We start from the raw sequence: 23,510 nt of genomic DNA, 5'->3' as shown, positions 1-23,510 counted from the left end.
ATTAGATATTAGGCAGCAGGGACACACAGCAAGTTTAGTTCCAGACTGAGGAATAAGATTAAAGAATATTTCCTCAGTTATTGGTTTTGAGTTTAGTTAAAATGATAGCATTACCCATGTCCTAGGACTGCTTGGAAAAACTGTTGCTGTTCGTGTAGGAAGTGGCTTTGGGGATGATCCAGTACAGCTCCCTCATGTCATCGCTAGAGAAAGTGCAAGTGATATATTTGGAACTCAGATTCCAAGTATACAGTCTATGAGTCCAGGCTTCTACAACATATGAATTCTTTCGTAGATGGCTGCCAGCCTTGTGGTAGATTTTATATAGCACGTATACCTCTGTCTAGTAAGAGAGACACACAGCTGTTAAAACAGTCTATGGGGTTAGTGCAGTAAGAGTAGTAGTACTTCTGAAAGGGTTAGAAAAGCCTTTATAGAAAATATTTTAGCTGAAAGCTATAAAAACAATGGTAGAATTTCCACAGAAGTACCTAGAGAGTAAGAAACAGTGTGAGCAAAGAGTGCGAGTGAGACATGGTGGGTCTCAGGAGTTTCAGATACCCAGTTTAAATTTTCAGCTGGCATTTAGAATGGGGGAGAATTGTAATGGTTAGCATTGGAAATCAATTAGTAAGCTCATTTCTTATTTTTTTTCCTTTTGGCCCATTTTTATGTCATTGAATTCTGAATCATTTTAGAAATGTTAGAAGGATTTAGCTATATAAAAGGGTTGTTTTTATAATAGGCCCACTGCTGGGTGAAAATTTATTCAATGCTTGTTGGTCTCTGAAATGAAACACAAATCTTAAGAGTTTTTGTTTTTATTTCCTTTGACATTTTTTTCTATCATGTTCTTTCTCCAATTTTGTTCATTTTCATACATTTACACCATGAAAATTTCCTTAGGTGGTGAAAGTGCTGTTTCCTCATAGTCAAGGGAAGGAATGCTATTTTCAACCTTTTGGAGGAGAATTGATCTTTACTACAAAATGACTGTTAAACAGTCCTTTTCCTGGCAGGTTTTTCCTAAATCTGTATTGTTTTCCTAACACAGCTGAAGTAATTTGAACTCGTAGTTTTTTATTGTCTTCATTTATATTTAAGAATTTTTATTGAAATTTTCTCTCCTTTCCTATTAAAATTTTGTACTTCCTAGAAAAGATAGTCCTTAAAATCAGTATTGAAAAACAGAGATCTTTTACTAGATTAAGGTATACTTTAATCACTAAAATTCTGATGTTTTTAGAAGTTGGTTTCCATCAGCTTCTATCCCAAAATTCTAAAGGAATGGTTTTATATCTAGAATGAATATATGGAACTGCATCTGTTTTATTCCTTTTCAGTATAACTATATTGTTTAGATTTTTTGTGAGGTATTTGGAGCTAGATGTCAATTGGCAAAATTTGAAATCCTTTCTAAATCCCTCTCCCTTTTTTACTCTTTAAGTACCAGTATATATATATCAGTCTAAATAATTGTCAGTCATACACTGTTTTCCAGTCCCCAAGAATTAATTTAAAGTAGCCAGGACTATAGTGTCAAATTTTTTAACTTGGGCTTAAGCCCTTTAGTGTGTGTTCTTCATTCTCCAGTCATGAATTGTGCTGTCATCAAATTACCTATTGCTGCTGTGTAAACAGTACAATGAAATCTCTTTCAAGAGAGCCTGCTCTAAATGTAAGCACTCCAACATTGGAGAAATGCCACCCTTCTCCTCTACCCCTTTCTTATTTCACTGTGACTCAGGAAGGAAATAACTTTTTCATCCTGTCAAACCTTGCCTAATGCTAGTATAATATGAAATAACTAGCTAGTCCATAAGCTCATGTATCTTAAGTAGATATGATTCCATGTTCTTATAACATTTAAGTATTTAACTTGAAATAATAAAATATTAAACTTTCTTAGTTTATTTGGAATATCTGAGTTGTAATGGTAAAATTGCTATGCATATTTCACTTTTGTATCAATCTCTAGTTTTTCCAGACTAAATTTTCATATCTTCCATCTTGAGTGTTTTAATACAATTTTAGTTTAGCTAGTTTTTGAATTGTTTCCTTAGAGTGGCTCTACAAATAAAAACTATAATTATATCAGAATATTATTACCAAATACTAAAATAATGCCCCCCAAAATATCATAACTTGGAAATGTAGAGAGACCTGGAAAAAGGTGAAGTTAATATTAATCTTATCTACACCTTCTTTGGAATGCATTTTTAATTAACATTTTTGTGTAACCCATTGTACCATAGATGTTTATCCCAAAATTGTACTTTTTACTTAACCAGAATCATTTTGAACAGAAATAACTATACTGGGAGTTATGAACATTATTTATTTTACACCATATATTTTTTAGTGAACTATAATTCCCCCTAAGCCAAGGAAATAAATTTTACAAATCATAAATATAACAACATTGATTGTTGTTTCTTATGTTGAACATAGTACCTTACCTTCCAAATGAAATAGTTCCTGAAGAAAGTGGAATTGTTGGCTCCTTGTCCCTTCTTTCTCCCTTTCCTGTCTGCCATGAGTTCACACTGTATAGTGTAATAACTCCTTCATGAGTCGTTTTCATTTTGGAATGTTTTTCAGTATTCTCCAAAACTCATAACTCATTGAAAGTAGTCTTGCTTCTATCCCTTTCCCCATCTGCGTGCCTTCCCAAATAGATAACCACTTTCTTAGTATGTATGTGTGTATCCTTCCAGTTTCTTTATCCCCCTTCACACAAATGCTAATATACACACATCTGTACTTTTACTTTTAAAGATCTCCAGGATGCATTGTTTCCATCTCAGTACACAGAAAAGCATCTTTGTGATGATTTTTTTAATAGATGGGTACTGTTCAATTGAAGGATAGCTCTACCATGATTTATTTAACCAGTTTCCTATGATAAGTAGCCTTGTAAATACATTATTTCCTATGTATGTAAAAAAATCTATGGGATAAATTCCCAGGTGTAGGATTGCTGGCTCAACGAGTGAATAAATAAGAGACAGAGTGTGTGTGTGTGTGTGTGAGAGAGAGAGAGAGAGAGAGAGAGAGAGAGAGAAGAGAGAGAAGTTGTTAGGTGTAACCAAATTGGTCTCTATAGGGGCATGCCGTTATAGCACTTGCACCAGCACTGTATGACAAAGCCCATTTCCCACAGCCTCACTAACAGTGTATTAAACTTTAATATGTTTGCCAGTCTGTTTAGGGAAATGATACATTGTAGTGTTAATCCGTATTTGTATTATGAATGAGACGTTGACTGTTTTTTCATGTCATTTCTTGTGAACTGTCCATGTGAATTCCAGCGATTTTTCTATTGGGATTCTAGTCTTACAGATTTGTAGAAGTACTTTATTTTTTTATTTTTTTTAATACTTTATATTTTAGGGAAATTATTAACAAAGTTTTTCTATATTTAGTTTTCTATATTCCTCTATTTTTGAGACATAATTAGAAAGGCCTCTTGCACTCTAAAGTATTAAAGAAATTCTTCCTAAAATGGGCTTTTTTTAAAAGCCATTAATACAGGTAACATAGGAAAGGGACTTTGTATTGATTGTATACCTTTTTGTGTATACTCTGAATTTTTTACCATGTGTATGTATCTTTTTTAACTTTTGAAATAATTATAAATTATAGATTCATAAGAAGTTGCAAAAAAAAAAAAAAGGACCGCGAGGTGTCCTGTGTCCCTTTACCCAGTGCTAACATCTTGCATGACTAGTGTAGCATCCAACACCAGGAAGTTGGCATTGGTGCAATCCACAGCATGGATCCTTTTTTCCTCTTTTAAATTATTCTTTTCTGGCCAGGATTTTGACCTAAAATTAGTTAGATGAATGTAAAATATGCTGAGGGCAGTAGTAAGCAAAGTTTTTGTAGATGCTAAAACCAAATATCAATCTTTATGTAAATATTTAGCTGGATTTTTTTAATAGGTCCTTGGTAAAAGCTTTTTTCACACTATTATAAGACTGGTTACTTGAAAAAATAATATTTAGTGAGTAGCTATTTTACCTCCTTTGCTTAGCTTTTATCATCCATAAAAAAATAACTTAGTGTTATCAATAATAAAAATCTTCATGGGGCATTTTAATGAGTTTTTTAACATCATGAAATGTAACAGATTATTTTTACATTAGTAGGATTTATGATCAATAATTAGAATACATAAAGTTTTAAGGTCTCAGCTTTATTTACTATTATTACCTTTGATATTTTTTGTTCTTAATCACACAGGTTTGCTTTGGCCAGAGATTAAGTCTGCATGAATTTTATCTGTTTAGACTCCTTTTTGGAAGGAGAATTGTTATTTGCTTTTAAATTAAGTGTCAAGCTGTAAGTATTTTTTTAGATTCTTCTTACAGAAGACTGCTGGATTTTTCCCCCCCTATTTAACCTTCACAGGTTTGCTGAGCTAGGTTCATTAGATGTATTTTTTTGCAATCAGCTTAAGCTTTTTGGTTCCTTTCTAAAAACAAAAACGTGCGTTTCTTAGGGAGGAGGCAAAATATTACCCAGGTTAAAATTAATGCATTTTAGTTAGTAATGATTATATTTATAGAGCTTACTGGAGGTTGAAGGGGTGAAGATTGTAGGTGACATATTGGAAACAGTAGTACATGATTCTTGAGGACTGGCCTCCAGGAAAGATTATAGCTTCTGCTTGTGAATTTATGAAGAATCATTTTTACCTGGTTTGGGTAAGGGGCTTGAACATTAGTGTATCAGGTAGATTTGCCAACAGAAAGACTGGGGATGGTTTGTACAACATTGCTAAGCTGAGAGTATGAAATAAGCAGTTAGCCTACGAAGAAGGATAAAAATGTAGGGAACTTGTAAAGCCAGAGGTTCATACCTGGCCTCTTGTAGTCTCGGTGAGGCTGCAGGTGAGCTCATCGTGAGAAGAGTAGGCGGCCTGGGGAGAAAAGCTGGTGGCAGCCGGTTGGGATGAATTCAAAGATGAACTGCAGCCTGAAAAGCCAAGCTGTCTTGATGTAGCCTAGCATTGATATTTTAAGTGAGTTTTACTTTTCCTTTGAATGTGATCATAATTGACTTTTTAAAAACACTAAATTCAAGCTTATTTGGTTCCTTTGGGGCTACTATTTAAGTAAATAAAAATGGATCATTCTTGTCTTTTTTGCCCACAGTTCTGTATTTCTGTTCATTTTCCCCATACCCATAATTTTTAATTCACCTAGTAAATGCTAATCAAGGTACAATTTTATTTCAAAAGAATGACACATAGTAAACAAAGTTTCTTTTTAAAAATGCTTCACCTTTATCTAGTACTTACAGTTTATAAGAATAATTATAAAGTCTTAAACAGGAAGCCTTCCCTTAAGAAACTTAGCTTCTGAAACTGGTTAACCAAGTTATAGTGTGGTGAATGCAATAATAAAAAAGAAAACAGGTGTAATACTATAACGTTGGGTCAAGGAAGAAAACTAAGGAAAATTATTCATTCTGCTTCAGTTGATCTTTCTCATTTTAAAAGGGAAACATGGAGCCCAAACAATTACGTTGACTTTGAACACAATAGAAAACCTGTTACCCTCATTGAAACAAAATTCTTAAACCATGTTCTGGGATCTTGAAATAGAATACCCTCTTACCTGCTTGTTTATTATCACCCTATTGGTATCTTTATTGTAAATAGGTTATTTAAAGCAGGGGTTCTCAAACTTTAGCTTCTTTCAGAGTCACCTGAAGGAGTTATTAAAATAGACTTCCTGGGTCCCACCTCGAATATCTAATTGAGTGGTTTGGGGGTAGACCCAAATGTTTACGTTTCTGACAGGTTCCCGGGTGATCGCTGATGCTGCTGGGCAGGGGACCACACTTTGAGAACTATTGATTTAATCAAACTCAGACATTTTTAATGGTGTCCTACTATGAGCCAGTAAATTGTTTCACATCCAATTACTATCATAATGACGCTCTCATTCATTTGAGCTCATATGTCCCAAGCACTGTGTTCACTTCTTCACAGAGGTGAAGAAGATAAGGAATCTCCCTCATGGAGCACCGAGTTAATAGTGATAGTATTATTTAAACTCACTTAATCCTCACAGGAGTTTATGAATTGGGGCATATAATCTTTATTTGAGATGAAAAAAATGAGGTCTAGAAAGGTTAAATAATTTCCCAGAATTCACATTTGCTATTTTGCTCTCCTGGTTATGCACTATAAAAAGTGTATGAAGATTAGTGGACCACAGGAGGGATGGAGTAATTGAGTCTACCTTAGAAAATCAGAAGGCATCACAGAAATGATGGCACTGGATCATCTTAAGGAACAAGTAAAAAATAACCAGATAAATTTGAACCGTCAGCGTTTCCAGATGAGGGAGCAGTTTCTGCAAAGGCATGGAAACCTGAGAAGAACATATGTCCCACAGACTGAAAATAATTTTGTAAGGCCACCACACAATAGGCCAGATGGAGTATGAGAAGAAAGGCGACTATGGAAGGCAGGGTTCAAGGTTATGAAGGGTTTTGTGTACCAGGCTAAGAAGTTTTTAAAATAGAACTGGGTTTTTCTTATTTCTCTAACTTGAATCTCTGTAAGCCAGTGGTTCTCAAAATACTTAACGTTCTGTCAGGCAGCAGAATCAGCATCACCTGGAAACTTGTTAGCAATGAAGATTCATGGGCCCCACCCCAGACCTACTGTATCAGAAACTGAGGTGGAAGCCAGCAGGCTGTGTTTAGCAAGACCTCCCGCTGACTCTGGTACACACTGAAGTTTGAGAACCACTGCGGCAGGTTATAGAATTCTTGAATAACAAACACCCTTCAAAATAGTCCAAAGTCACTGTAGGGATAGTAATTTATGCGTATCTGCGACTGATTTAATTCTGCTACAGTACGATGCTTAACAAAATTGAAATATAAGGAACACATCTTCAACATGATCTATTTATACTTTGCAAACCCTTTCCTCTGTTGCTGTTAAGAGGTTTGAGTCAGGACTTAAGTTTATTAGATCAGCAAAGAATAGCATGCTAATTATTGTTTCTTAGCTAAGGGAATGGTTTGGAAACTTACTGATTTTATTTTAATTATCAAAAAATGAAGCCATAAACCCTTTTTTAAAGGATTTGGGGTTTATTTGTGTGTTTTTTTGTTTGTTTGTTTTGGTTGCTTATATAAAACTGGTATGAAAGTTAGCATTTAAGGTGTTCTGTTTAAAACGTGTTGAAAAGAATTTATTTAAGGCATGAAATGACTAAAACTAATTCAGTTTTTCCTTGACATAGAAATAAAAAATATAGAAAGTATAATCTAGGATTCTGAGGCAAATTCTAAATCCTTATCACTATCTTTTTTACCAAATTGTGGCCATTATTTGGTGAATATATCCATATGGTGTCTGGATTGAACTTTACAGTGAAGCATTATGGTTTATATAGTTGTATAGTTTATAGTTACATATAGACGTACTTTGTACAACTCTCTCTCGAAGCATTTAAAAGCTAACATAAAAGTATTTAATGATACATACGTGTGTGTATACATATATGTGTATATATGTACATATATATTCCTTTCTAGTCACTTAGGTATACAGAAACCCCTTATCATCTTAGAAATAGCAGCAAGAAGTGAAGTAGTATGCTGTAATTAATGTGTTTAATGCTCAGATAAACCAGCTTAGTGTTTTCATGTATTGAGTCAGAGTTTTGAGGACTTAGAAGTAGAAAGTCCATTGAGGTATTGAGACACCAATCCCTTCATTTTACAGATGAGGTAACTGAGGTCCAGGGAAGTTAAATAGTTGATTTGCTGATGGTCACATAGGTAGTGAGTAGCAGAACCAGGATTATAACCACATCTACTTGGATTGTAATATAAAAGGCACCACTACATCAGACAGGATATTTCTGAGCCTCAGTTTGATATAACACTGAGGATCCACATCATCTAAAGGAAAATAGTCTTTAAATATATTAGCATCTAAATTGTAGGTGGGGTATACTTTATGAAGAGTATTTAGTAATATAAAAGTTGTTTAAAGACTTCTTTTTTTATTGATACAGTGGATTAAAGTATCAGATTGGTCTTTATGAGACAACCTAATAACTGTTCTTCAAAATTTACAAAAACACCAAGGAAAGGAAAAAGATCCTCGCTGCTCTTAATATTTAAGCTATTATGTGGGAGAATATAAACTGCCAAAGAATACAGTTATTCATCTTCTGTGTCATTATCATACAAATGCTAAGGTGATTTTTGAACTTGGGATGTACTTATCAGCTAGACTACTTCCAATTATTTCCAGGAAAAACTGGTCCAAAGCACATACCTTAGTAGGTGATTTTTGCCAGCTAATAAACTACAGTCAAAGCATATAGGTCTGCCAGAATGTTGAGTTCTTTGTTAACCAATCCTGCAAATACGGCTTGCCCTAAAGCTCTCTGAATCATTTTTAGAAGCCAGCCCTAGAATTTAAAACCCGAATAGTAACATATAAAATCTATAGAAGAAAAGGCATCATCCAAATTGTAATGCAATAAGTAACTACTGGAATTTCCACCTGAAAGGCAATTAGAATGTATAGTTGGTAAATGAAGTAAGAGAGATGTACAGAGGGTACTGCTCATTCAGAATTTATCTTTCTAAGTTCACTGAATCGAGAACTCCTGACTAGAATTGGGAGTTACTATTAAAGTAGCATATTTTGTCATAGGCAAAATAGAAAAGTTGGAACTACAAAGGATGTTTGTTTAGAAGTCACCTGTTTACTGAGATCCTCATTTTCACAATGAGAGCTCTGAGTACTGAAATTGTGAAAATATACTTAATACGCTATTTTAACTTACTATTTTTTATTTTAAGTAAAACACAAATGTTCGTAATTATTTTAAGGATTGGAAAGGAGATTACATTTTTTAGAATAATTTAATGAAATATTCTAATTTTTTCCAGTGCATCTGGGGGAGGTGGTGTAGCCATTGACAACAAAATAGAACAAGCAATGGTAAGTAAAACTTCATAGTTCTCTCATTTCATAGGTTGTTGGTTATTACGAAGCACTTGGTTTTTATCAATTCTAAAAAACAAACACCTGATTTCTTTAAACCAAGATGTCTAAAGTATATTTTTTGATAATGAGATTTAGTTAAAGATGTTAGAACATTGAGAAATTTTAGTCAAGAAATACCAATGGAGTAAATATTGCCCCCGTTTGAACATCTCACATTTCAGGTGTTACCATTTATAAGGGCCATTTTGAGAAGCATACAATGTATTATGTTCCCCCAAATATTTCAGCATCAAAAATAGTTGAGACAAAAAAGCTATTAAATGAAAACTTCAGCTAGAAATTTTTGTCATCCTTTGGTCACTTACAGACACTGTTGTACTCAACTTTAGTACGTAGACTTGTTTTCTGTTGATTCTGGTTCTGATTTCTGCTATTACTATCAGTTTTTTTGTTCCATTAAAAATATACTATTCATATCATATAAACTATTTTGATTCAAGTTTATTAAAAGTGTAGATAGGCTATAAATAAGGACCATTATTCTCAAACTATTAAGAAAAACACACTAAGGTTTTAAAGTTGGAAATTGCAGCTCACCTTATCTATTAAAGCAGTAACTAATTTAATATCAGACAGTTTCATATCCTTTGTTCTCTTAGTCAACATTTAAGCATGTGATTTTAAACTTTCTTGAATTCCAAGCTTATAATTGACAATTTAAGGAGCTAGTATTTTTGGAAATTACTCCAAACTTTGAAAAGAAAATCCTGGGCTTGCTGCCCTAATTGGGAACTGGATTATTTTTCCACCCTACCCCCTTTAGGGTGGATACAGTAGAAGCATTAAAAGCCAGAGCAGGGAAACTAATAGAAAAACACCTTATGTTTATAAGGCAGCAGGTAAGCTAGAACCAAATAACAGCACCTTCCCCTTTATCTCTTTTTGATATTCCTAATTTTGTTTTTCACAGGATCTGGTGAAAAGCCATTTGATGTATGCAGTAAGAGAAGAAGTGGAAGTTCTAAAGGAACAAATAAAAGAATTAGTTGAAAGAAACTCTTTACTTGAACGAGAAAATGCACTGTTAAAATCTCTTTCAAACAATGATCAATTATCCCAACTCCCAGCCCAACAGGCCAATCCTGGTAGCACTTCTCAACAGCAAGCAGTGATAGCACAGCCTCCGCAGCCAACACAACCTCCACAGCAGCCGAATGTCTCCTCAGCATAAAGCTTTCTTGCCTCATTAAGAAAAACTGAAAGCAATCTATCCTTGTGTGCCACTGGTGTTCTTTCCACTTAATACGAAAGCAAGTAGCCATGCTTCGGTTGTGTGTTTGGCCTTTTCAGTATTAGACAATCATTCTGCAAGAGCTTTTCCTCTCTCAGATGTCACGCGGCACTGTTGATGTCCAGTTTTGTCATCAGAACACAAGGAGAATAATAGATGGGGTTTATTAAGGCGAGCAAAGTCTGCGTTTTACCTGGTGCGCATGAGTGGGGTCTTTAAGAGCTTTGGTGGCTCTCCCATGTTTCCTATACCCATGGATTTACCCTGAGCCTTCCTCTCACATTATAAATAACAGTTCATCTAAAGAGCCACTTTTCTTTCAATATCAGTAACATTTGCCTATGTAAGTTTTCATTTATTTGTGTTTTATTTATTACAGGGCTGCTATTTTCATAATGTACATGAACAATGTCACAGAACTTTTTTAATTTTTTTGAATAATTATAAGTATCAGTAAAGGAATTGAAAACAGGATTGCTTTCAATAGTTACAACGTTTAGGCAATAATTGAACAAAAGAATCCTGGCATATTTCTAACACTAATGGCAATTTACCTTTGGTATTTATTTTTAGTAGTAAAGACCCAGCTTGAATGTAAATTTTGTATAGTGTAAGTATGAAGAACATAGTGCAGCTGTACAGGTAGTCACCAGTCATTGTGATATAATAAATAATTGGGCTATTTTGATGAAGAAAACTTTGTTCATTTGTTTCTACTTTCTAATAGAGAAATTGCCACGATTCCTCTGCTTTTCGACATTTCGTATGACTTTTTTTTCGGGTGGGAATAAAAAGCTGTGAAATTGTTCAACCTACTTTGTAACCAAAGATGCAAAGCTGTGTAATGGAGTTTTTTTTTTTTTTTTTATAATGCACATTCTTTATGTATTTTTATTTAGTGTTTTCTCGGTCACAATTTTCTTTGCTGTCTAGCATGATCTGCATGATCTATACTCTTTGAACCACTTTCGTACCTCATGTTTTTATCCAGCACTCTTATTGTAATATGTACTAGTCTGTGAACAATGTCAGATAAAAAAGAACGAACAGGTAGGATGTGGAGCTGAGCTAGTGTACTGTACACTAGTTGTAAAATACAAGAAAAAATGAAGTGAGCCATCTTTTGTTCATTTAAAATGGTGTTTTGAATTTCGTATGCAGAAAACGTTTTGTTACATTGCAGATTTTAATGTATTTAATAAATGCAACATGCAGATTAAGTGCAGTGTATACTGAGTATTTAAATTAAAATGTACATTTCATAAATACAGTTTCAAGAGAAAGCATCATTTTGTGTATACTAACATTAAGTGTATGTCAGAAATTGATGTATAAATATATATTTTAACACATTTTCTGAAATTAAACTGCAGTTTTGTTGAAATATTTGGCTCTATATGTGTTCAAAATTTAATTTGATTAGATTTGTATTTTCACAGTTCAAAATATTCCTTACTGAAAACCTATGTTATTAATGACTTGATGATAGTTCTTAAATTTTCAAAGTAAAATAATTTAAAGAATGCAAGAATGGTGAGCAATATTTGTACTCAATATTCATATTATGTCAATGACATTTAAGTAGGAAATCCTTGTCTACCAAAACATTTACTTGAATTCAGAAAGGTGCCTATATCTATAGCCAGCTAGCTAATCAAGAGTTAATGAGAACCAGTAGTTAGCTCTCTGCGTTAAAAGAAGATAAATGTTCTTTATCTATTTAACATAAAATTTTAATCAGATGAGCCACAAACTAAATACATAAAATCGGAGCATACATGGGATTACCAAATATCTTACATTCTAGTTGTTCTTCAGGATATATTGTTCAATATAAACAAAATTTTAATGTTAATGATAACATTAGAAATAACTAAAGGAACTTAGTACATAGGCTTGAAGAAGCATCCCTAAAGATGTGGGTGGAGTAAGATTTTAAGTAGAGCTGCCACACATGACAGAAAGTGAAATTTCCATGTTGGAATAACCAAAAGGCTAACCAGTTGTACCCCTCAAGTGCAAACAGTGTGATATTTAATGTAGGCAGAGAAAAACTAGTATTAGAAAAGGTGGGAATTTGTGAGAATACAAATTTTGGTTCTGGGGCTAGGAAAACATTTTATAAACATAAAAGTAAGAGTCACAGAGGAAATGATTAATGTTAGTTTAAAATGGTAATTAAAAGCAATTACTTCTATTTTTACATTTTAAAAAAACCAATACAAAAGAGAAAACATGGATAGTTCAGAGAAGAAATGGCAGTTTTTAAAGGTTCAACCGATAAATAGGGCCTAATGTAGAAAGGCAAGCGTTCCTCTGTACTTATAGAAAGTAATTGGCAATATGTATCAAGAGCCTTAAATATTAATAAACTTTTCAGTTTAATGACATGAGAAGATACTCAACTCATAATGCAATCTTCAAAAAATGTAAGATTATAATAGTGCCTGTCCGCTGCTCTCCTATCCCTCTTTCCCTTTGAACCCAACCTCCTCCCTACGTTCACCCCCAAAAATAACAGAAAGGAAGCCTTTACATCCAAACCTACTGTCATGAAGCTCGCTCCCTCTCCAAAGTCAGGGCCAAACTCAAGGGTGGGAAAGCTAGTGTACTTCTCTGTATTTGGAAACCTCGGGTATTCCCCCAATGCATTTGTTTAGGATATGAAGTAAATTTCAGTTTTACCTCAGATTTAGGATCTCCTGAGCCACCTGACTGGAATATTTATTGAGATGCCAGTTTGGGGGCACAGTCTTATAGGAATGCCATCTATAATTTTCTCAGTGCAATGACCATAGACCAAGGTGCCACATAAATTTTCTGTTTAATTTAAACCAGAAAATAATGTGTTTCTGATATGGCAATGTGTCTGTAATACAAACCTAACTTCCTCAAAGGAAATTCATTTTAGGTAGTTATAATGTGATTTTACAGCTTACTACACACACCCACACCTTGGATATTAAGTATGTGTTTAACTCGTGTGTCTCAACAGCTGGGTATTTCCAGTTCTGTTTCCCAAGTTCTGAGCTGAGTAGAAGTATTAACACAAGGATGCTTAACCATCAAGCCCCCAGTGATGGGTAATCACAAAGAATTTCCCAGGTCAGAGATTATGGTATTTCTCCAAGTTCCAAACTCTAGTCACTCCTGGACCTTTAAGGGGGCGGGCAGTCCTTAAGATTAGAGTAACCAAAATACCTGTTCATAGAAATGCATCTTTGTAGAACCAGAAATATTAGCTAATTTTCTGGCAACAAATTTTTAAGATGAAGTCACATATGTTTTAAATGGAAGCTTTGTAGTTCCGTAGCAGGCACTTGGGGACATAATTCAGTTCTCTTGACTAATCCTGCTAAAAGGACAAAACTCAGCTTAAGATGCACAGTTTAATTGAGGATACAACAAGCCAGCAGGTACAATGCAATAATAAAGACACACTCAAGGACAGCTTTGTCAGGAAAGGCTTCCTCAAAGAGATGACACCAGCATCTTGAAGGTCACAAGAGTAAGAAAACAGTGCTTCAAGGAGAACATGAAGCTCCTTGAATAGCCACAAAATTGTGTCACCGGAGGCAGAAGGCCACGACTGCCTCACGCACCTTAGTAATTTGGCATCTGTTCGGAAAGCAAGAATGATCTATTGAATGATTTTAAGCAGTGGGGTTGTGATCAGATTTGCATTCGAGAAAACTTAAATCGTTCCAGCAGCAGATGGGAGGTATATTGGGGGCCAAAACTGGAAGCTGAGAAATAATTTAGGAAGGACAACAATAAGCCAGAGAAGAAATGAAAAGGCAAAATTACGTAGGTCATCTTGTGATGCTCATGAAGGAAGTTTGTCTTGTGTCTTTCTTTGTACCACTTTTTCCTCCCCAATGAAAATTCAATTCTCAGCATCAGGTTCCTGTTCTTTCTTGCTCCAAGGAAAGATCAGAGAGCCCCAAGTCTTAGAAAGTTTGAGTCAGATTTTTCCTTCCAACAGCCATAGATCCCTATGAAATTAAAGTCTGAATCCTGTTAAAGGAATTTCAAGAATTTATCAAAAGGAGAAGGGGATAGAGGAGACTTGATTGTCACTTTATGCCTCTGTGTAAATTAAGCACCTAAAGGTAAACCAAATTTAGTCTTTTTATGGTGACTAGGATAGAGGAAACCTGAGTCCAAAGCTAGCTGTCCCCTCCTCCCCAGAAAGGATAATATGGGTTCTGGCCCCGCTGCAGACACAGCCCAAGCTTCAACCTTCTATTCTTTGCTACAGTCCAGTTCAGAAAGCTTTCTTCCCTGTAAGTCCCCTGCCTACGTGAAACTGGACCTTCTCTCCCATCTCCTGCTTCAAGCCTAGTAATGCATGTTTCTATTTTCTAGCAATAGTTTATTTAGTCACGTATATTTATACCGTATTTTCTTCTTTTCGACATTCTGGAAGCATCCCTGTCTCGAACATTTCCAAGTCACAGAACCGCTATAGCAAGAGCTGTTCTTTGCATATATTCCCTTTGTCAGTGGAGAGATTACTGTACAGTGCTCTTGAACAACCTGAGTGGGCTACAATTGGTAGAATATGCTGTGTTCACGGATGAAAAATAGGCACTGTATAAAGCAAGATAAAGGTCACAGATATTCTTATTTTCTTAACATAATTCTCATAAAGTAAGACAGTCTTTCAGGATTGGTAATGGTAAAGTAAGAGGCTGGTATTTTGCTCTGGCACAGTCTATCCACATGGTCACAGAATTTGTTCAACATGCTTGGATGGTGAATTAGCTTTATTTTTCCTTCTCCTCACCAGGGAAACTGATAGATTAGGCAATTCGGGGAACTTGCCCATGATCTGATGTCATGGGTTGAGCTATAAAACAGAGCATCTAAGTTTATGGATTAAAACATTGTCCACATAAGCCAAAGTTATCCCTTTGGAAGAGGGAAGGAAACAGTGCTAATTTAATGCATAAAAGTCACTGAATTTTAAAACAAGGCAAATGCCACATTTCTACTTTCCCATAAAAAAGCCAAGTTTATCTTTTCATTGTGTTCTTTTGCATGCCTGAGATATTTCTCTATAACAACTGTAAAGTATTCTTGCCCATTGCAACCTAAAATGTCTTCCAGATCACAATTCTTGCCATCATTTATTTCACAGGCAAGCAATGCATCTATCGACATATTATACCCGAGGAAGTCCACGTACAGCAAGGGAACATTTTCCCCGCACTTGGGCATGAAACAATATCATCTCAGTGTATAATTCTAGTGTTTCTACTAAAAGTATATATATAATTGAATCAGGTGGCAAATGGACATTAAAAATATATATATGTGTAACTTTGTAAAGCCCCTAAAGTAAAGGTTTTGTTTTTGAGAAGTTCGGGTTTTATTTTTTATTTTATAGAAACACTGTTGAAATGCAATTCTATTTCTATTCAGGTGCTGTATTGTATACTAGATGTTTGGGGACAGAAAGACAAATGGGACATGATTTGTGCACTTCAGGACCTCATAGTCCAATATTAAAGTAAAAACTAAAGTGCCATATTGTTGCTTCAAAGTATATGTCATAGTTTGTGGACCTCATATCGTTTGTTGAATGAAAGGTTTGTATAAATCAACAGTAAAGTTGCCATGCCCCGTGAAACCCTTTGACATTGCCAGGAAAAACTTTAAATAAATCACCAAAAAGCTTTAGCATCAAATAATACTTTTAGAAAGAGGGGACCTGGTGAAAAGCCTCCCATCTCTACATTGAGCCTAAAACAAAAGAGGAACTAATTGAGAGAGAAGTTTACACTTTTTTTTAATACTCCAAGTTTGTAGATAATGAAACTGATTTAAATCAAAAACTAGAATAGGATTTGTGTGTTATGAATTGTATCATCTGTTGTCTCATAAGCAACATATTATCTTGGCTGACAAAACCATGTACCATTCAATGAATCAAGTTAAGAATAACTCAGGTGCCTGATACCAAAAATAAATCTGATAGAGCTGAGAACCCAGAAACAAACACAAATATATATTGATTAAATGATAAAAATGACATTTCCAACCAGTAGGGAAAGAATGGTTTTTTATTCAACAAATAGTACTGGAACAACATAACCATTTGGGCAAAAAATAAACTTAGATCTCTCACAAAAATTAATTCCAGTTAGACTAGCTGCGAGTCTTATGCTTTTTGGTCACAGAGCCCTTTTCGAAATCTCCCTGTGAAATGCACATAAACAAAAAGTTTTACAAATACGTCATGAAGAGATGCCCAATAAGGGAAATAAGGGAAATGCACATTAAAACACAAGAAACTATTTCAGATCCAATTGGCAAAAGTTTAAAATACATATAAATCAAGAGCTGGCAAGGGTGTGGGAAAATAAGAATTCTATGTTGCTGGGGAGTGTACAAATTGGCAGGGCCACTTTTATAATGCAATTAAGTGGTATCCATTAAAATTTAAAATTCACATGCCCTGTGACTCAACAATTCCAATTTTTAATTAAATCCACGTTACACATTTTGTTCACAAAGTGGTTTGTACAATGATGTTGATTACACCTTTGTTTTTAATAGTATAAAATTGGAAAAAACGAAATGCCCCTCAAGAGAATAGAGTGTGGTATACATTATATGATACTGGGCATCGATGAAAACGGAGAGTCCTGCATGTACTAACGTGGAAATATCTCTGGATACAGTGTTAAGTTTTTTAAAGTATGGGGGAAAATTGAAGGACAATACATGTACTACATATGACACCACTGATACTAACACATGCCACATACATTCACATACACGGATACTGTACAGTGTACTCTTAAGTACCTATTTGTGTATTATAACAATGTGTAGAGAAGGTCTGGAAGAATAAAACCAAACTGTTAACATTAGTTTGGTGGAGTGCATTAGCTTTAACTGTAATGTGTGATGTTTTTGAGGACGCATTCATGTATTGTTTGTGTAATGACAAATTAATAAATTAGACATAAAATAAAATATAAGGTGTTTGCTTCTTGTCTGCTGCTAATGTCTCCTCTGCAGCTCTGGGTCTCATCGTTTTCAGCTTTCCCCCCTCCCCGGGAATGGTTTTCCTTCTCTCGCTACCATTTCTTCCACTTCGCCCTTTCCTCTAGCTTCATCGCATCAGTATTTGTACAGGCTCAATAAGTAAATAAGTGATAAATAAATAACCCTCCTCCCCTTACTGGGAATGTGTTCCCTCCACTTGCTTTTTCTGCTACCTCTTCTTCCTTTCCACTTCTGCTTCCATCCACTGCTTGTCACATGCATTCTGGTTGGGGCTCCCACTGTGCCCTCAAACCATTCTTGTTGTGGTCACCAATGATCACATTGTTGCTAATTCTGTCTGAAATATTCCAGTTCTTAACTTACTGAACTGTTTCAACTAATTTCTGCTTGTGTTTGTTTAGTAGATCATTTTCTATCTCTTCATTTTCCTCCTTTTCAATTTTTTGGGGGTTTCTCTTGTAAAAAAAAAAAACCAATGTATGTAACTGAAAATAGTAACCTGATCTTTTAATAGATTAATCCATTCCCAGTTATTATCATTATTGGCAGAATTGGATGGATTTCTGCCATCTTATTTTGTGTTATCTCCTCAAAATGCTTTCTAGGTTAATTTTGCCCTTTTTTCCCTTTTCATGGTTTTTATTCAATTCATTGTTTCCTTATTCATTTTTTACCCTTCTAATGGCAGGGATGTCATACCTTTCATGTTCATTCTTCCAGTAGTTTATCTTAAAATTCATCATTTTGTTGCGGAAATTTTCAACCATACACAAAAGTGTTTACTTTAATAAACTCCTATGCACCTATCACCCAACTTAAACAATTACCTACTCATGCCTAGTCTTGTACTATTTACACTCACACCCATTTACCCCGCTATCCTCTGGATTATTTTGAAAGAAATTCAAGATACCCACAACACTTCATCCATAATATATATATATATATATATATATATATATATATATATATATGACAAGGATTCTTTTTAAAAAGAAAATAACTATAATCCCATTATCCCATTTCAACATTAATTCCTTAATATCATTAAAAAAATCTAGTCAATGTTTTCATTTCCCTGCTTGTCTTAGATTTTTTTATAGTGCATTTCTTTAAATTCAGATCAAAATAAGATCATACATTGCAATTGGGCAGTATGCCTCTTAAGTCTCTTAATTTTGTCAAGATTAATTCATAAGTAGTGGTGTACACTTCCATCACATTATGTCTGATTGTCTCTATTTTGTACTTTGGGCAGCATTGATAATCATTGCCCAGACACATTGGCCTCATTAATTCTGTCATTCCTTCTCAGTCGTTAGTGAAATACTTCTCTAAAGAGAAACTTGCCCTTATCAACGGCTCAGTTACCTTGAGGTACATCTCCTATAAGAAAGGCAGGGACTTAACTCTTTCCTTTTATTTCTAACTTTATCTCTGAGTTGAGTACCTAGAAAGGAATAAAAATAACTACGGAGCAATTGAGGAAGACACACGCTAATATTTTATTCTGAGAAGAAGAGAGCTGACTTGGGATGCTGCATTTCAGGTGTTATTGGGGAGAAGCCAGGAAATGACAACCCCCAAAAAGCTGATGACAGGAAATGGCAAGCTGAAAACGTGTCTGTTTACTGCTGAGTCTGGGAGTAACTTGTGAGTCAAGAGTACCTTGAGGGAATGAGGGTGAGCTCAGAAGCAGCATCAGCAGTCACAGAAGCAGGTCGGGGTTCCCTGAGGAGCCAGCTCAAACCAGCAGTGGACTTCGTGTGCTTCCTTTCTGCCAGTGCAGACTGGAGGTGCTCTCCGTCCACGCTGACAGGAAGCCAGGAAGTCTCCTAAGACACACAGCATAGGATGGGCGACAATTTAGCTTATGCAGCATTACTTCTAAGCAAGGCAATCAAGACCAGCAACACGAGGCCCCAGGTGTCTGCTGCCTTTGTTAAGTTTGCCTTGATGATGGGTTTCCTTGTCATTCGTATGGTCTTGGCCCCGACACAAGAGGTTTCAGCGCGGGGACATCAGCTTAAGAACCCAAGTGGTTGGCACAAGAACCTCCGTCTGTGTGCTCCTGCCAGTAGGCACTCCCCTCACATCTGCCTTTCTCCAGCCCCAATTCTCTTTCTTCTCCCCTTTCCTCCTCCTTCCCCCCCTTTGGCTGTCCTTGTTAAACACTCATTGAGAAAGATTGAAAAGGAGCCCCTTTCCCAGCAATCTTAAATTGGGGTTCTTGAAGGCAACCCTGTCCTTTTCTCCAGAGAATGAACAAGTCGGCGCCAGCTGCAGAAACACGGCCCGTCCCTTGCAACTTCGAGTTCCAAACCTATGAGTCTTCGCTTTTTCAATGACTTAGCCTTCCCAACCCCGTCCCGGTTCAGCATTGGGCAATGGCTGTGATGACAACTGACTCATCCAGAAATGCAGCCTTCCTGGAAGTTTCCTTTGCTCAGATAATCACCCTGGAAGAAAAACTGGTTAATACAAGCTTTCACTCCCGAATATTCACGAGTGTTGGCACAGGGTGCGGAGCCTCAGGGGGAGGACGGAAAAGGGCATCAAGGTTCCTGGGACCTACATGTGGGACTTGAAGTGAAGAGTCTAGGAAAGGTGGGGTGGGAGGGTGCCAATGCTAGAGCCAGAAACTGTGTGGTAGAACACAGCATGAGAACCGCCCCTCTGCCCTTGGATAGCTGGGAAACTTCCAACCAGGTCGCCCCTGAAGGTAAGTTCTATGACAGCAGGGGCTTCTACTTTTTTATTCACAGTTGCATTCCTCGGACCAAGTTCTATTGTTAAGTGGACAGACGGATGGATGCGTGGATGGATGGATGAATGATGTTCACATCTATGTTACATATTCTTTATTTTTGAGTGTTCTGATCTGTAAACGCAGCCTGAGATACCCAAATCACAGTTTTGTTGTGAGGATTAAACATGATAAAATACGTACATTGCTTAACTGCCACCTGACCCATAGTAAGTACATAATAAGTGCTTCCTCTTGCTTTCCTTTTTACCTCTTTCTAGGCATTTGGTTGAGGCTGTGCTCTCTATCCTCATCACTTTTTGACCAAAAGTTCTAGGGAAAGATTAGGTGATTTTTCGGCACCTACGATAGTTCAGGTGACCTAGATAAGTTAAATCACCTTCTCCAAAATCTGTTTCCCCTTTATCTGATTAGACACTCACAACTACCCTAGTAAGTCTCAGGAAAGCAAGTATTTTGCACATTTGACAGAAGAATAGGTTCAGAGAATCCCGAGAGCTAGAAACGGGCCCAGCATTTTGGTGGTGGTAGCACTAGAGTCTAAGCTGTGCGATACCATAGCCTGTTTCCCCACATTGTATTCAAATGGGTTAGAGGTCACAGGAGAAAAATAACTCCTCTTCTGGAACAAATTACATTGAAGTTGTACACAAGTTATTTCTAATCATTGATTCATCTATTTGAGTTCATTGAGGCAACTCAGTGATTCAAAAAGATAACTGTATGGGATGGGAAAAGCGAGAACAATATATGAGTAGGATATCCTCCATGGAATAAAGAAAGTAAGTCTCCATTTATAAGCACACCAGACAGATTGCAATCAGCTTACTGGCATCTCTGATTTCTGCAGCCTGAATGCAAGGGAGGGGTGCTGACTGCTTATTTGTTAGAAATGTGTAATTTCTTAATAAGTAGCACATGCTCATTGAATAATTCCAAATAAAGAAGTTTTTTTTAAAGGCAAAGCTGCTCCTGTCTGCAGAGGTCATCTCTGCTGACAGAGTTTGCTCTGCATATAATTCAGATGCACACCCATATACTCATATACATGTTGGGGTTTTTTCAAACAGAAATGGTGCTATACCAAATATATTCTTCTTCAACTTGCTTTCTATAAATCTGCAGTAATCGTGGACACCCTTTCATAACAACACAGAGGTCATCTTCATTCCTTTAGGTGGTTGCATAGTATCGTATCATAAGCCATAGCACGGCGTTCCCCTACTGATGGACAATTAGATGGCACTCGATTTTTTCCTGTAACCAAAATTGTTTCTCTATATGTCTTTGTCTAGATGGATGAGAATTTCTTCAGAATAAGAATAGCATTAGCCAACATTTCTTGACTCCTTTGCCTTCACATCATGTGGATAACACAAGAGGACAACTACACATTACATCCCCATGACTTATATTTTTTTATAATAAAGGTTTGTACCTCTTTATTTCCTTTAAATGAATAAAATTTTTTAAAAATGCAAGACAATGGTGAGCCATAGGTGTAAGGTCATTTCACTGTAAAAAAAAAAAAAGAAAAAAGAAAAAAGAAAAGAAAAGAAAAAAAATGTAGGGAACTAAGGCTCGCACAGGGTAAAGCCAGAGTTTTTAAATAAGTAATAAGAACAGAAACTCAGTTCCTAGTTCCAAAACCCAGATTCCCTTTATCCTCCAATTATATTGCTAGTCTAATGATAAGATGTCAAATGCTGTAGTTTTTATTGAATGCCTTGTATCCTCCCATCCCATTCAGCTATACAACTACCTGCCTCCAGGGGAAAAGCAGAGTGAATAAAAAAGCAAAAATGGCTAGAATCTAGGTGCTCCCAGGAGATGAATCAAAGCAGGAAAACATTAAAGTAACTTCTTATTTTAATACATTTAATCAACTTTACTGAAGTATAATCTATACAATAAAATGGACCATTTAAAATAAACAGTTTGATGACTTTTGACAAATGTACGCTGTCATGCAACAGCAACCCCAGCCAGGATGAACAGCTTTGTTCAAAAAGTTCCCCCCTGTCCCGTTGTAACTGAGTCCCACCCATTTCTTGCCTTCATCTGGTTTTCTTTTCTTTTCTTTTTTTTGAATTTCATATAAATGGAATCATACAGAATTAATCTTTCAGGTCTGGCTTCTTTTGCTCAACGCAGTGATGTTGCTCTATCACTGATTCCAATTGCCTCAGCTTTTTCAAACTCCTATCTGAGTCTTCAAAATTCAGTGATACTGCTCTGCCCTATTTGAGCCTTTCTTCCCTGTGCTATGGTCTGGAAGTTACCTATATGCAGAAAGCGAGGGTGACCCTGGGGTAATCTCGTATTTTCCTTCTGTCCCTGGTCTGCATTGCCTTCTGTCCAGTGTTTCGAAACACGTTTCATCTATTTTGTCCAGTTTTCTACTTGTTTTTGGCAGAAGTTAAATCTGGTTTCAGTTACTCCATTATTGCCTGAGGGAGTTTTTAAAAGATATCCAATTCTTTTTTTTTATTTTGAAAATTCATAAATTTATCCAAGCTAAAACCTGTATAGGCCCATTACTCAAATTGATCAATTATCAAGGTGAATACATTCTGAGAATGTAATATACAGCATGGTCACTATAGTTAATAATACAGTATTGTATACTTAAAAATTGCTGAGAGTAGATCTTACGCATTCTCAAGACACACACACAGAGTTAACTATGTGAAATGATGGTTGTGCTAATTATCTTGACATTGGTAATGAGACCATAATGCACAGTTATAGCAAGTTATCATGGTCTACACTTTAAATACATACAATTATATTTGTCAATTATTCCTTAATAAAGTTGGGAAAATAAATTAATTAACTGAATTGATCAATTATCAAGATTTTGTCTTTCATTATGTAGTGGGCTGACTGGTGCCCACCCACCCCAAAAGATATCTCCACATCCTAATCCCTGAGAACCTGGGATAAATATTGCCTTATATATGACAAAAGAGTGACAGTTAAGTTCAGGACATTGAGAGGAAGCACTTAGCCTGAATTATCCAGGTGGACTTTAAATGCAGTCACCTATATCCTTACACAAAAAAGAGACAGAGGGAGTTTTGACAGAGAAGAGGAGGAGGCAATATGACGATGGGGGCAGAGAGAAGTGATGAAGCCACAAGCCAGGAACACCGGGAGTCACTGGAAGCTGGAAGGGGCAAGGAATGAATTCTCCCCTAGAGTTTGTGGAGGGATTGCAGCTTTACCAACACTTGGATTTGGGACTTTTGGCCTCCCAAAACTAAATGAGAATACATTTCTGTTCTTTTAAGCCACCAAGTTTATGGTAATTTGTTATGGCACCTACAGGAAATGAATGCGCTTTTTTTTTTTTTTACTTCTTTCTCCTTGCTGAAGTATTTGAAAGTGAATCTCAGCTCAAATGTTATCATTTAACCTTTTCTTCTCTCCTC

The 23,510-nt window shown here is 35.9% G+C and overlaps 1 protein-coding gene across 5 annotated transcripts in view; it reads left to right on the top strand.

The window, feature by feature from the left end:
* The window catches only part of TSC22D2 (TSC22 domain family member 2), a 46,682-nt gene extending 35,009 nt beyond the window's left edge, over window positions 1-11,673 (top strand). For 2 of the 5 annotated variants that reach the window (XM_019748882.3, XM_019748881.3), the window contains 2 exons: window positions 8,941-8,992; window positions 9,969-11,673. In XM_019748882.3, coding sequence (XP_019604441.2) covers window positions 8,941-8,992; window positions 9,969-10,229 — 313 coding nt within the window. In that variant the 3' untranslated portion in view covers window positions 10,230-11,673. The other 3 variants (XR_002138886.3, XR_012496804.2, XR_016019734.1) reach the window with 2 other exon arrangements.
* The last annotated feature ends 11,837 nt before the right edge of the window (window positions 11,674-23,510 follow it).

This window comes from Rhinolophus sinicus, chromosome 17 (assembly GCF_057876585.1).
Source record: "Rhinolophus sinicus isolate RSI-liver-muscle chromosome 17, RSI-T2T, whole genome shotgun sequence".
Taxonomy (NCBI): Eukaryota; Metazoa; Chordata; class Mammalia; order Chiroptera; family Rhinolophidae; genus Rhinolophus; species Rhinolophus sinicus.
The sequence above is the reverse complement of the archived record's forward strand: the minus strand, read 5'-3'. Positions and strand labels throughout refer to the sequence as shown.